This window comes from Gopherus flavomarginatus, chromosome 9, assembly GCF_025201925.1.
Source record: "Gopherus flavomarginatus isolate rGopFla2 chromosome 9, rGopFla2.mat.asm, whole genome shotgun sequence".
Taxonomy (NCBI): Eukaryota; Metazoa; Chordata; order Testudines; family Testudinidae; genus Gopherus; species Gopherus flavomarginatus.
This window is the reverse complement of record NC_066625.1, coordinates 73434711-73451389: the sequence shown is the minus strand read 5'-3', so window position 1 is coordinate 73451389 and position 16679 is coordinate 73434711. Positions and strand designations below refer to the sequence as shown.

General features: G+C 43.0%; 1 protein-coding gene across 4 annotated transcripts in view; it reads right to left on the bottom strand.

The window, feature by feature from the left end:
• Nucleotides 1-16679, bottom strand: part of SPPL2A (signal peptide peptidase like 2A) — a 53580-nt gene that overhangs the window by 11367 nt on the left and 25534 nt on the right. The window contains exons 7-16 of one of the 4 annotated variants that reach the window (XM_050966641.1): nucleotides 14585-14681; nucleotides 13505-13606; nucleotides 11873-11954; nucleotides 11490-11564; nucleotides 10321-10377; nucleotides 10075-10128; nucleotides 9548-9647; nucleotides 8169-8246; nucleotides 7659-7819; nucleotides 5307-5340 (exon numbers count right to left, since the gene is read on the bottom strand). In XM_050966641.1, the coding sequence (XP_050822598.1) occupies nucleotides 5307-5340; nucleotides 7659-7819; nucleotides 8169-8246; nucleotides 9548-9647; nucleotides 10075-10128; nucleotides 10321-10377; nucleotides 11490-11564; nucleotides 11873-11954; nucleotides 13505-13606; nucleotides 14585-14681 (840 nt within the window). The remainder of the gene's footprint in view (nucleotides 1-5306; nucleotides 5341-7658; nucleotides 7820-8168; nucleotides 8247-9547; nucleotides 9648-10074; nucleotides 10129-10320; nucleotides 10378-11489; nucleotides 11565-11872; nucleotides 11955-13504; nucleotides 13607-14584; nucleotides 14682-16679) is intronic. The other 3 variants (XM_050966640.1, XM_050966643.1, XM_050966642.1) reach the window with 3 other exon arrangements.

Genomic DNA, 16679 nt, shown 5'->3' with positions numbered 1-16679 from the left:
CCCACCTCCGGAAGATGGAGAGGGCGACGTCCGGGCGAAGGGACCACTCGTGTGACAGGAAGGATCTGCTCAATCGATCCGCCAGCGTGTTCCGTACTCCGGGGAGGAAGGAAGCCATGAGGTGAATGGAGTGGGCTACACAAAAGTCCCAGAGTCGTATCGCCTCGTGGCACAGGGAGGAGGATCTGGTGCCGCCCTGCTTGTTGATATAATACATGGTCGTCGTGTTGTCGGTGAACACCGCGACACAACGACCCTGGAGCTGATGACAGAACGTTTGACAAGCAAGACGGACCGCTCTCAACTCCCGCATGTTGATGTGTAGCCGCACCTCCTCCTGGGACCACAGGCCCTGCGTCCTCAGGGTCCCTGCGTGGGCCCCCCAGCCGAGATCTGAGGCATCTGTTGTTAGGGACACCGAGGGCTGAGATGGGTGGAAGGGGAGACCCGCACACAACACTGACTGGTCCAGCCACCAGCCGAGAGAATCTAAGACCCTCTGGGGGATCGTGATTAACATATCTAGTGGCTGTCTTGTCGGCCTGTAATGACTGATGAGCCACAGCTGGAGTGGCCTCATGCGGAGCCGAGCGTAATTGGTCACGAAAGTACAGGCCGCCATGTGGCCTAACAGGGTTAGACACGTCCTCACTGACGTCAGGGGGGCTGTCTGTAGTCGTTGCACGATTGCCGACAAGGCCTGGAACCGCTGCAATGGCAGCAAGGCCCTGCCCACAGTGGCGTCCAGGACGGCCCCGATGAATTCCACCCTTTGTGTGGGGGCCAGGGTGGACTTGTCTGTGTTCACCAAGAGGCCCAGAGTGGCGAACATGTCGGTGATCACACGGACATGGCTGCAGACTTGTTGTTCCGACGTGCCCCGAATCAACCAATCGTCCAGATACGGGAACACGTGGATACGACTGCGCCGAAGCTGCGCCACAACTGCCATGCATTTCGTAAACACTCTCGGGGCCGTGGACAAGCCAAATGGGAGGACTGCAAATTGGTAATGCAGAGACCCCACAACGAAGCGAAGGAAACGTCTGTGGGGTGGCCAGATAGCAATGTGGAAATACGCGTCCTGCATGTCGAGGGCGGCGTACCAGTCTCCCGGATCCAGGGATGGGATAATGGTCCCCAAGGAAACCATGCGGAACTTCAACTTCACCAGGTACTTGTTGAGCTCTCGCAGGTCGAGGATGGGCCTGAGGCCTCCCTTGGCCTTGGGGATCAGAAAGTAGCGGGAATAAAACCCCTTGCCTTTCTCGTTCTCCGGCACCGCCTCTATAGCTCCTTTGCGGAGGAGCGTCTGCACCTCCTGCCGAAGGAATTGCTCGTGAGAGGGGTCCCTGAAGAGGGACGAGGAAGGGGGGCGGGGAGGAGGAAATGAAACAAACTGCAGGCGGTATCCTGACTGCACCGTGCATAAGACCCAGCGGTCTGATGTTATTAGGGACCACGCCGGGAGGAAAAAAGAAAGGCGGTTGGAAAACGGGGGGAAAGGATCCAATGGGGAAACTGTTACTGCGCCCTCGGGCGCACCTTCAAAATGAAGGCTTGGGACCAGGCGGGGGCTTAGAGGAGCCTTGGTTTTGGCCCCCTTGGTTCCCCGAGTGCCTGCGCCTTCCGTTCCTGCCGCGGCGCCTGTTAAGGTCCTGCCGCTGGCGGAACTGGAGATACGGCCTGCGCTGTTGTTGCTGTTGCTGCGGCCGGAAGGGTCTGCGCTGCGTCACTGGAGTGTGCATCCCCAGTGACCTCATGATGACGCGGTTGTCTTTTAGATTCTTTAGTCTAGGGTCTGTCTTATCCGAAAACAGCCCTTGGCCTTCAAAAGGAAGGTCCTGTATTGTGTGCTGGAGCTCCGGCGGAAGGCCGGAAACCTGCAGCCAGGAGAGGCGACGCATTGTTACACCCGACGCGAGGGTACGGGCAGCCGAATCCGCAGCGTCCAGAGAGGCTTGCAAGGACGTGCGTGCGACCTTCTTGCCTTCCTCTAAGATGGCCGCAAACTCCTGACGAGCGTCTTGTGGCAACAGCTCCTTGAATTTGTCTGCTGCCACCCAGGAGTTAAAGGCGTATCTACTTAACAGGGCCTGTTGGTTGGAGACCCTGAGTTGCAGCGCCCCCGCCGAGTACACCTTACGGCCGAGGAGGTCCATCCGCCTAGCCTCCCTGGATTTGGGGGCTGGAGCCTCCTGACCATGACGCTCCTTATCATTGACGGATTGGACCACCAGGGAACACGGAGTCGGGTGTACGTGGAGGTACTCGTAGCCCTTAGAAGGAGCCATGTACTTCCTCTCGACGCCCTTCGCAGTGGGAGGAATGGAGGCCGGGGACTGCCAGATGGTGGTGGCGTTGGCCTGGATGGTCCGTATGAACGGCAGGGCGACCCTGGTGGGAGCGTCTGCGGAGAGGATGGTGACAATAGGGTCCTCTACCTCCGAGACCTCCTCGGCTTGTAGACTCAGGTTTTGGGCTACTCGCCGGAGGAGGTCCTGGTGCGCCCTGAGGTCCAGCAGGGGGGGGCTGTTGGAGGAGGTCCCAGCCACCGCTTCATCAGGGGAAGAAGATGAGGAGACCCCCGGCAAGAAGGTGTCTAAAGGGGGGTCTCCCTCGGCCCTCGCCTCTGCCTCAGGAGCCAAAGTGGAGTCCTGTTGCTTGGATCCTTCCTCCCCATCCGGGGAGGGAGGGGGGCGAGACAACGAGGCCTCAGGTGCCCTGCGCTCTGCAGTCGCCGGCCTAGCAGGGAGCTGTTGGGGGCCCTGGGCCTGATGATACGCCCAGGGTGTCCAGAAACCCCATTGCTGTGGGGCTGCGTCCTGCTGTGGAGGCTCGCTGAACAGCGCCGCCTGCCGGTCGGTGCCCAGCGCGTACCCACTGTCCGCCAGCGAAGACACGGACGGCTGCCTCGAGGGCCATGGCGGAGCGGACCCTGGATGGTAATGGTCCGCGCGGGCCGGCACGGGTGATCGTCTCGGTGCCGGGGACCGGTGCCGGGAGTCGTAACGGTGCCGGGAGCGGGACCGAGTTCTGCCACGGTGCCGGGATCTGGATCGGTACCGGGCGCCGCTTCGGTGCCGGGATCGGGACCTGCCACCGGTTCGGTACCGGGAGGTCGACCGGGACCGGGACCTGCCACCAGCTCGGCGCCGGGAGGTCGACCGGTGCGGCGAACGTCTGGATCGGCTCCTGGACTCGCGGTGCCGGTAACGACGGCTGGACTCTGACCGCGACCGTCTCGGTGTCGACCGGCGCCGCGAGTGCGACCGGTACCGCTGAGGGGAGCGGTGCCGGGACTGCGAGCGGCGGCGGGATCTGGAGCGACCTTGACGTCGGGACCTGGAGCGAGAACGAGAGTCCCGGGACGGTGCCGACATCATAGGCTTGCCTCTGGACACAACCCGCACCGGAGGTACCGGGGGTGGTAGCTGAGTGGGCTCGGTCATGGCTATGAGGTCCCGTGCCGAGGCGAAGGTCTCTGGTGTAGATGGCACCACTATCTCGACCCCAGATGTCATGGGGGAGCTTGGCGGCACCGGACTCGACGGACCCGCCGGGCCCGGAGTCGACGGTGCCGGCGGCGCCGCGGCCGATGCTGAGGCCGGGCGCTCCACTCGGGTGTGCCTGGCCGGAGTAGTGGACTTCGACGGCCTAGGCTCTGTCCCCGGTGCCGGAGAAGGTCGGTGCCGGGGAGTCTTCTCGGTGCCGGTGCGATCCGGTGCCGGCGCCGACATCACGGCCTGCGAAGCCGCCGGGTCAAGTGCCGCTTCCAGGAGGAGAGTCCGGAGCCTTTGATCCCTCTCCTTCTTAGTCCTTGGCTTAAAAGCCTTGCAGATGCGGCACTTGTCGGATCTATGCGATTCCCCCAGGCACTTCAGGCACGCGTCGTGGGGGTCGCTCGTGGGCATAGGCTTCTTGCAGGCCGCACACTGCTTGAAGCCCGGCGAACCAGGCATGAGCCCGGTGCCGGGTGCCGGGAAGGGCTAAGCCCCCGGCGAAAAACTATTTACAACTACTTAACACTTAACTACTACTATCTAACTAACAGTCTAATTAACAACTACAATAGAGATAACGATAGAAAAACAAGGAGAGCTAGGGACGTGGAGGACAGCTATGCCGCGCTCCACAGTTCCAACGACCGACACGGCGGTAAGAAGGAACTGAGGAGCGGGTGGGCCGGCAGGGATATATATTGGGCGCCATGGCGGCGCCACTCCAGGGGGCGACCTGCCGGCCCACTGGAGTTGCTAGGGTAAAAAGTTTCCGACGAACGTGCACGCGCGGCGCGCACACCTAACTGGAATGGATGTGAGCAATCACTCGAAGAAGAAGAGGAGGGTACTGTGTTAAACCATGGTAGTCACAGGGAGATCTAAGACAAAGTCAAGAAAGGCAGCACAATACATGGCTGGACATGGAAGCTATTAACTAGTAATGACTATGAAATAATAGTCACACACAGACAGTAGTATACAAGAATTATATGAGGCACTGAGCCAGATGGAAATATCAGCGGGGTAACACACAGTAAGGATAGCAAGCAGTGTAATCAAACACCAATCCAGCGACTCTCATGGCATCCATGGAGATCTGGTGTACTGAGTAGTAGTGAGATATACACGGCCTTTCCACTCTTATGAAACATGCTACCACTTGCTCTCAGCCTGCATGTGCCCTGAATTTGGACGAAGTTCTAACAATATTCTCAGGAAAAATGTAATGCCTAGAAAGCATAACTCCTCTTGTAATATGTCTTCAATGATAACATTTTACATATTAGAATTTTTAAAACATTCTCACCCTCTGTCAAAAAAGGAAATACTTTAATTTTGACAAAGGATGGGAGTTGTTAGGGGAAAAACCACAGAAGGGCATCCTTCAGTTAGTTCCATGACATGTTTTTATTGCTTTGGCAATGCAGTGGAAAGTGGCTGCTGCTGCTGCCGCCACCACCATTACCCCACCTGAGTAAAAGGTAGCTAAGTTCCTGAAGAAAATGTGTACAATTTGTTTTGGGGAAAAACAAAGACAAAAAAGTCTTTAGTAATACTCATTTTTAATGCAGTTATTAAGTTTGCCTGATTATTCAAATTCCACATTAAAGGCTGAAATCTTCGTGACTCTCATATTTCTTAAAGTATGTAATCAGAAGTTCTCATCTGCCTTATATTTTAAATGAATTATATCCAAAAATGGAAGGCAAGCAGATGCAAAAAAGAATTGAAAAATAGAAAGCAAAAGAAAAGAACGGATGAGCAGATTAATACAAATTGCACTAAAAGAAGACTATATCACACCTTGTAGCAAAGGCTTCCTGGAGGAGTCGAATACCTAAATGAAATTCACTCCATTACTACAGTCATACACAACAGGAATGTTTCAAGACAAATTAACAACAAAAAGAATTATTTTGTGATAACTGCATCTAGAAAACCAGAGCTATTGTGTCAAATGACTAAGTATAGCTTACATTATACATTAATGACAAGATACTAGGCATCTTCTAAGGTCCTTTTGCCCTGTTGAAACAGTACAAAGGAACATTAAACTAGCTATAAAAGGGATATTGATGATTTTCTCAGTGTGGGAGAATCCTCATGGGCATAAAGCGTGTGCAGCAAGTATATCAGGGGTCCCCCTCCATCCCAGTAAGGACTACTCCAGCTAATGTATTCCAGTGCTAGAGGCCTCAAGAGAAGGTTAGCTGAAAGATGGTTGTAAACACAGCTTTCTTCCAGCTGCACTGAGCATTAGCAACTGAAGATTTGGCCCCAATATATTTTTTTAAAATACAAGTATGTAAAGAAACCATTGCTAGTTCAAAATACAGAATCTTCATATACTGCAGGAAGTTAAACTATGCGATAAAGATCTGAGATATACAGGATTCTCTGAATCTGAAGATGCATTGAATAAGATCCTCTGAAAAAAAATAAATTGGATGAAACAAAGGCAAAGAAATCCTAAAACTGTACAGAAGAAATTGAGTAAATGCCTCATTAAGATCACATAGAATGTTTGAATCTCAGCCAAATCTCCAGTAAGTAAATCAAACTTTTGTGTGTGCCAAACTTTGACCCAATAATAGGGCCAAGTTCAGAGTGGTTTTCATCCTTAAAAACAAACAAAAACAAACCCCACAGTTGAAAAAGCACATAAAATAACTACGATGGCAACATAAACCTTCCAAATATGAATTTTGTTAGAGGAAATGTAAGAAAAAATTTTGGTAGCTAAAAAACTAGAAGTTTTTAGACCAAACATACTAACAACTTAAGCAAGGAACATTATATTGTTCTCTTGGAATGAAGTTAACTATAACTCTCTACTCCCAGAAGCAACCTGTGCAATTGGGCTTTGTACAAGAAATTCCACCGTAGGGGGGAGAGCAAGTACATACATAAGTATCTATTCAGGCTGGCCATGCAGTTTCTCCATAGCCTATTTCAGCCTATACACTGGAGTACTGAGCAAAATCCCACCACACCATCATGAGGCACTTCTACACACTGGATTTATGTGAGGAGATGTTACTCCTTCCCTCCCCCCAAGTGCCCGCAATACACACACCACGTTAAATGAAGCTGGTGTAGAATTATTGCTCTCTACATTGCAGACAGGCAATGTAGAGCTTACATGGCATGGAGGTAACCTCTCTACATCTGGATGAGTGTCATCCTATATTAGCAACAAAAACAAAAAATTTCTTCCTGCTTACCTTAACACAGCTATCTGAAAGTTAAGAGCAACTTTCTCACCATAAATCAATTGTTCTTGAAAATAGTGGTCCATATTCTGGCCAGAGCTATCACACAACTCAGTGGCAGGACATACAAAGATGGCTTTAAGACACCTTTAAGTTCTCCCAGTATTCTTGGATGGTCCTACCGCTGAGCCATTTCCCAGAATAAATCAGAGTAACATCAAGGCTCTTTTTATATATGCTAGCTGCCAACAGCTCCCAAGAGATTGCTGGGTCATAGACACATTCTCACCACTCAAGAAAGAATTAATTTAGGCAGGGGAAATCCTCAAAGTGCCAGTTTACAACTGCTTTGTGCTGACACAGTAAAAAAAGTTTTTGACTGTAATTGATATTTCTAAGCCTCTAGTCACAAATGGTCACTTTGTTGCAGAATGGCATTTGTGATCATGACAGCATAAGACCAATGCAGAAAACATTAGAAATTAGTTTCTTAACTACTGGTCAACTCTAATGTGTTTCCAATTTTTTTTCCAAGTGTATTCTAATATGAAACTATTGCAGCCTGGAAACTGGTTTCCAATTTAACATTTGGGTGCCATATTCAGTGTTCCAAATGATAACACTTTGCATCAATATGATGGTTCAGAGATACTGAAGATAATACACATTCTGGCACAATTCCTATTGTATTCATGTGAAAAATGTCATCTGTTTTGATTTTTCATATTACTGGATTGAGCCAAATATCTGTATTTTCGTTTAAATCTTGTTCTATCAAGTTGACTTACAGACTAAAATATATATTTTTTTTAAGAAATGCAATAAGCACTACTGATACAGACGTAAAGTGACTGGCTACTAATATATTACTACATACTTATTTAAGGAAGAATATACACAAAGTTACAAACCTGTTTTGACTATAGAACACATTCACATTTACCTGATAGCTGCTACCTTGCCAAAACTTCTTCATCTCCTTGCGTCTCCAGGCAACAAGTGAGCTGGTAATGAGTGTACATGGTACCAAATAGAGAAGGGCTGGCTGTCCCATCTTCATCAGTGCCAGAACAACAAAAGTCAACACCATGCCAACAGCATAAGCTATTAAAAAAATTCAGGACAGCTACTGAATAGTATACAGCACTACATCACTCAATGTATTACAGATATCCTTTGCATACAGGACTAATACTATAGCTATTACAGTATTTTCCATTTAATTATGTAAATGTGCAAAAATAGTAATTTCAGTGTGCTTTAAATATTCACGTTTTCAAGAGTACTGATTTCTATAACAACGCAACTCAGCTACAGACAAGTAAAACAAAACTAGAAATTAAAATATTAACAGTATTCCCTTTTGTAAAATTAAAAAAAATGATCTAGTAATCTCACAAAACAGCTTACAGAAAAACACACTTTGCCAAAATACTGTATTAAAATTATTTACCTATAGTGCAGGAAACATAATATACAGAAGACGATCTTGTCTGAATATCAAATCTTCGACAATAGGCAACCAGGAGACCTAAAGAGAGAATATGGAGAAAGTATTTATTGGAAGAAGTTTAAGTTGCCATAACATAAATTTACATTCATACTTCCCATTATATCAACAATATGGAAGAAAACAGTTAACGATAAAATTGCAAGTTAAATACTGTGGACAGCTAGAACACAATTAGTTTTATTTGAGAAACCTTAGGCCAGGTCTATACTTAAAAACTTACATCAACAGAACTACTGTGCTCAGGGGTGTGAAAAATCCACACCATAGCTATGCCGACCTAACCCCAGAGCAGACACAGTTAGTTCCACAGAAGAATGCTTCTGTTGACCTAGCTACTGTTGCTCAGAAAACCCCCTTCCTTCACTGTACTCTGCATCAACTGTACAGAATCACAGTGGCATGGCTATGCTGCTATAGCTATGCTGCTATAACACTCGCAGTGTAGACATAACTCTAGAATAAGCCTGTCTCCAAAGTCAATATGTCCATTTAAATGAGTTAATGTGCTTTGCAACTAATTAAATATAAACGACAGATCTGCACTACACAGTGGTAACCAACACCCAATACTTAGCATGTATGCAGTGCCTTCCATCAAAGATTCTCAACACACTTTAATTAAATTTTGCCTCAGTACAGGAGAGAAAAAATTAAAAACACTCATATTTTACAGATGAGAAAGTCAGACAGAAGTTAAGTGATTTGCCCAAGGTCTCTAAGAAAGTCTATGGTGGGGCCAGGTGTAGCACTCAGGTTTTCACAAGTTAAGCCTTCTAATCTTTTGTAAAGTGCTGTGAGATCTATTGATGAAGAAAGCTAATTACTATTATGATGTTGATTAAAAGGCAAATATATTTTCTCCTTCTATGAACACTGTAGAAATAATTTGGTTATGCAGTATACATTGCTCTTTTAAAATGAGGATTTTGTATTGTATCATACATCACAGAATTAGAAATTAAGTGATGATAATCCTTTGCTATGTTACATTTCCTGTAAAACCCAACTTGATTTTTAAATCACTGATCCTGATTATTAGTATATTAATGGCACTATATTCTACAAATACAAGTGCTATGAAAATAAATTTATATGAAAGCAGATTGTTTTACAAAATCTTAATACTAATTGTACTTAGACTACAGACTATTATAAAAATACAGATTGTTTTACAATGCATTTTTATAGATCAAAAGCTAGAAATCAGTATTTAACTCTGGAGTAGGCCTGAAATATAGAAAATCCACTTTGAGAATCAGGTTATTATGAAAAAGATTCACAGATAATTTTGTTTATAGTTGACAAAAACATTTCTTTACCTGGTACAATGATGTCTCCGAAACCCAGTAGTGAAAACGGCATTCCACATATCGTCAGTGCAGAGTATTCAAGTCTAGGTACCCTAATAACGACTGGTAACTGTAAAACAATATTTTTAAATCCCACATGAATTCAATCTAAATCACATTTTTTTTGAAAGAAATATTAAAATATTAGAACTACTTATTCATCTAGTTTCTGAAAAACATCAAATTAGGAAGAACCTAAATTAAGAAAACAGGAACCAACAAACTGAGTGTTTAAAATGTGATTTTAAGATTTAGAGTAGAAAAAAATGGATTTGCAATTTTACAGATCATATACATGAAAAAAATTAAGAACAATGTAACCACAAGCAATGGGAATATTAGATATACATTGATATCCTGACTATAAACTATTGACCAACAATGATATCCAGGCCCTGAAGAGGAAAATTTTGACAGCCAGGTTTTCCCCAAAAGAACAGCCTTTTCAGAGGATGCAATTTAAAGTCCAGTGAACATATCTGAAATACAATCCTTACTTTCTCATGGGGAGCTGAGCGTTCAGCAGGGCCTTCCACCAAGTTTCCATCATTCTAGGATCAAACCCAAGTCAACAGGTATTTAATACTTTAACAAAAGTAGCAAAAGCTGGCTATATTTTGTGAGAAAATTATACCTAAAAGCTACTTGAATTTACTGACTTTCCATAGCTAATTCAGTTAGTGTTATATCTTGCACATATGTATCCATATTGCATTCATAATACAGAATAAGACTATTCATACCTTTTCACTGTTACCAAAAGGACCAGCTGCAACTTCAACCATTATACTTTCCCCATTCTGAAATTTAAGGTTATTTTTCAATTAGTGATTTAACACTTATTTAAGAATACAGTGTAACACTTCAATATTACACACAGAATTGCTGCTTGCACCTCAACGTCCTCTAATCCTCTTAATGTACTACTGTATGCAAGATTATTTTGTCCAGGATGTCATCCAGCAACCCATTCAAAATGGAATGCACTGATCCAAAACAGAAGTTGTTCAAATTCCAGCAAAGTGCACGGATTAATGAAGTAAAGATTTATGCTTTTGTTTTGTAGTAAAACTGTCAGACCTAAACTGGCTACTATAGTTTGTTTTCTAATGAAAGCAGCTAAAGCTGTTATTTAGCTGAAGAACGGGTCAGCAATCTACTCCTCTGCCATTGTAGACTCTCTGTCTACTTTGAAATGTGGGCACTTGCAAATAACTTGTGCCACAGCATGTTAAAGAATCAGCATTCTACAAAGCACCAAAACCTCAACTGATACATAAAGGGTCTTAAAGCAAAAGATGGGGTATAGAAATAAGTCAGAATTTAGATAGGATGCAGTGATAAAAAACTGAGAATTTGAAAAACTGCAGGTTGCTGTATGACTGATAGCATTTATTAGAATGTAAACTATAGCAAGTAAAAACAGAGCAGCCTTTTGGGGGCTGTAGCACAAAAGAGATATACAATCCCATTTTTGAAGGATTAACGATCATCCTGAGGCTAGTTTCCTTCTCCCCTGCCATTATATCAGTACTCCTTACCTCCTATTCCTACTATAATCCCTTTAGATGTATCTATTACTACTACTACTCCTCCTCCTCCCCACCCCCTAGGCTGTATTTAGCTTGGATCCACCTTATTTTTGTTACATTGTTTCCATCCTTTCCCCTTTGTTTCGAAGTTTAAATGAATGAGACAAACATTCCTGTGCAACCCTTCATTAAGATGTTGGTAGACTGAGAAACGTAGGAGAAATTACTTCACAGATAAACTCCTGGGAGTAACAGACTTGAATGTCTAGAATGGTAGCCATGTCTGGACAATATTTAAATGTATAAAATTCAGTGCACAAAATATAAAATGCACAAGCAGGCCTCCATACCACAAATCTTTATCACAACTGTGGACCTACCTTGGTGATAAACGGTGTTATGAAGACGAAAAATACATCGTACAAAAGAAGGAGACCTAGAAGTATCACACATGACTGGCAAAGAGAGAAGGAAACATTAAACATAAGTTTTCAAAGACTGCATGATAATCATAATTAATACATCAATACTTCCTAAATGCCTCTAGGTTACCTTTAACATTCTCTCATAATATTTATGTAAACATTTTCTATTGGTAGTTTTAGTTTATAATTTATAAGAACATTCTGTTGAGTCCTTTTGCTAACTTTCCTTTTTTCCAAAAAACATTAAACATTATTTTTCATTCTTTAATTTACCTCCGGTTACTAGTATTTCTATGTGCATATCAACATGCTTTATTTAGGTAAACTGTTTACTGTACCTTAAAGTTGGGCATTTTCAGTGTTTTAATAAAGTTTAGGCAAAAAGCAACTCCCAAGATATCTTGTAAAATCCAAGCCCACCTACAAATAAAAAATGAACTCTTTACATTTTATTTTTCTATATTTTCAGAATACTGTAGGTTTGTTTGGTCTTGTTGGAATAAAAACCAAATTCTATAATCTTACAGCAAGATATAACAATGAGAGGAGTCTAGTTTTTATATCTACTTATTGATGTTCATTAATGGAAGACGGTCTTAACTTATAAAAGTCACTTCTAACTGTAAGTCTTTTATCTGCTATTATAACAAGTAATACTTAAGACTAATGGAAAAAGGAGCAAAAATCTTCAATTTTGTATATAGTCAGTTTCTTATTTGCCATGCATAAGCAATTAGGCTTCATTCCTGCAACTTCTTGGAAATGAGTAGGCTGCTGTGCCCATGCTGAGCTTCAGTGGAAATCTGCACAGCTGCAGCAGTCAACTCACACAAAAGAAGTTTCAGGATTGGAATCTTAGTAAGTTTCCCCAATTGTGTGGGGAAGAAGAAAGTTTTTAAAAAATGGAAAAATATGATTGTAAGTCCCACAAAAATGGCCAGAGGAACACAGGTGCTAGTGCAGTACCCGAAACTACTTTGAACTTATTTTAAGAGTAGATTTCAAGTTCACAGTGTCCATTTAAGGGCCTTAAATCATTGCAATGCCAGGAAGGTGAAGATCTATTTCCTTACTCATACCAAAATTAACTCAGGGATTCCTCATTTCCTACCTCAATTAAGCCACTGAGAAAGCACTAATAGGTAGAATTTGTCTTTATAAACTGCAGCACTGAGCTTATGTGTAAACAATCCACTCTTCACTATGAAGATTATTTTCAGTAAGTTAGCTGTTAGGAAGCAGCGTTAATGAAAACATGAAGAGACTTATTTCAAGATGGCCCATTTACACATGAGCAACCTCCTCTGATAGAATGGTCAGACTCCCCTGACCAGCATGCTGTAGAGTATATCAACTGCAAAGATGAACTGGGTGGGAAGATACTAATGAAATAGCTGCCAACGCCCCTCACCCATGCACACACTCTCAAAAAAAATCTCAGCCACATAGACTAGTAGAGCTATACTTTGTGCCAACCCGTGGTATACCAGCTCCTTTAGCTTTGCTTCACTTCTGACGCTAATATTAGCCTTATAGGTTGTTCTGCACAAGGCTTCAAGTCATCAGGGTCAAGAGACTTGTTTTTAGTCAAGGATAGTAGAAGACGACCTGTCAGTTTAGTCAGTCTTTTCCAAAAAAGTAACATGTTCCTGTTTCTGCATCCTTTTCTTCTCCTTCTTTCAGTATTTATTCTTCTGTAGTAAGAAGAATTATGATTTCCCTCACCACTATGAATTTCTTTAAGTTAGTAACTACAAATAACTATATAAACATGAATTGTATAGGTTTGTTTTAATGTTACCAGTTCTTTTCATTCATCTGTTTAAGTTTAGTAAAGTTTTATATACTTTTTAAAAACTAACAATAACAAAAACTTAGAAAGGACACTGTGCTGCAGGATTTTCTATATGGATAACGTTTGAGTTGTTGTCATGACACCATTCAAAATTTTCTCCAAAATCATCACATACCTATCTTCATTTCGAAACACTGCCCAAACAACAGCTGTGGCTATGCAGAATCCAGCAAGAAAAATAAGTCTCACTTCAATACTTTTGTTGCAACATGAAATCCTAAAAAATGAAATGGTTAAATTAATTTGTCTTAAATACAAAAAAGGCCTACAATATAACACAACAAATAAAATACACAGTTAATTCAACAGAGGTGCTCACAAGGCACTCTCTCTCTTTGAGGAGTCCTTCATTTTGAAACTCATTCTGCCCACTTGCTCCGCCAGAGTCCAGATTTATTAACTTTGTAATCACAGTGCAAAGCTCTCAACAGCCCAAGAGAAAAGCAAAGGCATGGGTACCTATGGGCAATTCTTTGCTTGTTTTGTTTTTTAGATTTATGAGACAGGCATCCAAAACACAGCTTGGATGACTTTCGGTATATTATAGAAACTTGGAGAAATAAAAAATAGTTAACAGAACAGTGCAAATGAAGGACTGTTATGGCTTAAAATGTGCATGAAACATTTTTAAGAGGTTGAAGAGAGAAAATTATAATTAAATGTAGTGCAAATGACACTGGTGGAATAAGAAGAGTATGCAATCAGGCAGATTCATTTACATGCCACACATGCAGTTCCATGCTCACCACTAATTCCACAGCATGTCTGAAAACAGATGAGTCCCTATGACCATAACACACTGCTTGAAACATACATCTCATATTACAATTTAAACCCACCACTGCTGGCAAGAAAGCATAGGTGTGTTTGTTCAGCCATGGGTTTTCACGATCCCAGATTTCTTTATGCTAGTATTCCTTGCTGACACAGTAGTCCTAATGAAGTAAGTAAGGACTACTCAGGAACCATTACTTTAAAGTTTTGCATATTTAAAGTTTTATTAAAGAGCCTCATCTCACCCCCAGGCACCCTTATTTTGTGTTACAAATCTAAAATATTGAATACAGTACATAAGCAGCTGCAAGTTTAAATTAGTTTCTCAAACCATTAGCACATTTCCTCCCAGTAGTTTTAGTAGCTACAGAAAAATATCCAAAACAAAGAAACCATAACAAAGTAAAGAGACGTACAATACCTGCATTGCCCAAATGATATTTTTCTAATTAGAGCAGAAAGACAGTTGTACAGGCTCATTGCAGATGCCAAACAGAAAACTGATATTATTACATACACTAGAAGGAAGAAAAATGAAAATAAATAAGTGACAAAATGTATGCAACACAAAGATGCTCTGGCAGGAAGGAGCCAAGAGCTAGGAAATACCTGTGATGACAGCCTCTTTAAATCGAGATTGTATCAATAGGTTTTCAATAAAACAAATACTGAAACTTCAAAGGTCTATACCATGCTGTAAAAATCCCCATTAACTAGAGAGACTTGAATTGTAATGTTTTAAACATCATCATTTTTAAAGGAAAGATAAAGTTCATGCTCACATGTGGTTTTCTTTCCACCAATGCCACTAAGAAACAGAACAATCCCATCCTTGGAACACCAGAGCCTAGATTTGTAAACCTTGTGTGCACACTCCAGGACTCAACTTTTCTTGCAGGCATCTAGGAAAGCTGGGATTTCACAGGTGGAGGGGCTGAGCATAGGCACAAACTCTGTGGGTGCTCCAGGGCTGGAGCACCCACAGAAAAAACACAGTGGGTGCTCAGCAACCACCAGTGGGTACTTCCAATCAGCTCCTCCTCCTCACCTACAGTACCTCCCACCTGCTGCTGATCAGGTGTTCAGCAGCAGGCAGTAGAAGGGGAGGGCAGGGCACACTCAGGGGAGGGGGCAGAATGGGGAGAAGCAGGGCAGGAAGATGCATGGCAGGGTGGGGCCTTGGGGGAAGAGGTAGAATGTGGGTGGAACCAGGGACAGAGCAGGGCTAAAGCACTCCACAGGAAATCAGAAAGTCAGCGCCTCTGGAGCTGAGAACTGAAAGTTATTTAGGTGGGTTCTTATGAGATAGTTAAATAGAGTATCTTTAAATTTCCTAGGTGTCTCTCACTTAGAAAAAAAACTAACGAACTAGAATATTGTACTAAAAATTGTGTGTTATTAATTCTGCATTTCAAATTTTGCAAAGTCCCTAGAGTTTTGGAGAGGCAACAGAAAAATAGAAAAAGTAAATAAGACATAAATTATTTGTAGTTACACTGTGTTTCTCAGTCAGTCTTATCCTACCAAATAAAGGATTCATGCCTTTTGCCATGGAAGTTAGTGGTGAAACTCCTACTTACTTCAATAGGAGCAGCTAAGAAAGTTAGACTTTGAGAGAAATGGATACTTCACAGACATGCCCAATAGTTGGATTAAACACTAAAGGATCTATTACGCTCTACCAAGCCTGTGCCCCTCAGAGCCCCTCAATGCCCACTGGCAGAGGGCCAATATACTGTACTCATAACAGGCCTGACACACTCACTATCCCCAACATACTGCCATCCTAATGTTTCCAAAAGGTATCTAGTAAGATATTGTATGTAAACTGGTGATGCACTGGTCAGGAATTTCACTGCATGATGTATGTATGGGTTGTGTATAAAGAATTATGTATGCGTACTGGAAATATGTTCTTAAAACATATTTGAGAGGCAGTGCATAAAATAAGCCTGCCCTGGACTAAGGAATGGGGATTTACATGTCTGATCGACAGAGGACATTGAAAGTACATGTACATATAACAAACAAAGCAATCAAGTTAAGCAGAAAACAGGTAAGTGAGCATGCTGTGGGACAAAGACAATGGACTTTGAGGAAATACGAGGAGAGCAAAAAGACCTTTTAGTTTTCCATCACTTAGGGAAAAAAGGGGACAGCATCCTGTGATTCTGTGAAAATTGGCTCCTCAGCCTGGGGAGCTAGAGATGCTAGTAACCTGATACAAGTGAGAAAACTGCATAGGCAAAGATTGTAACTTGCTAAAAATTTAATTTTAGTCACTAGAAAGCACGGTTTTTGTTTTGTTTGTAACCATACCTGTCTCTTTTACTCTTGCTTAGTGTCACTTACATCTGTTCTTTATGATTCAACTTATTCTTAGTTTTACATAAACTATAAACCTAGTGCTGTTGTACTGAAGAAAGTGTGAATTTTCAGGTAAGCTAACAGGCGGATTTGTGCCCTGTCTCTTTGGAGGCAGCAAATTTAATAATTTCTGAGAGGGAGATGTCTCT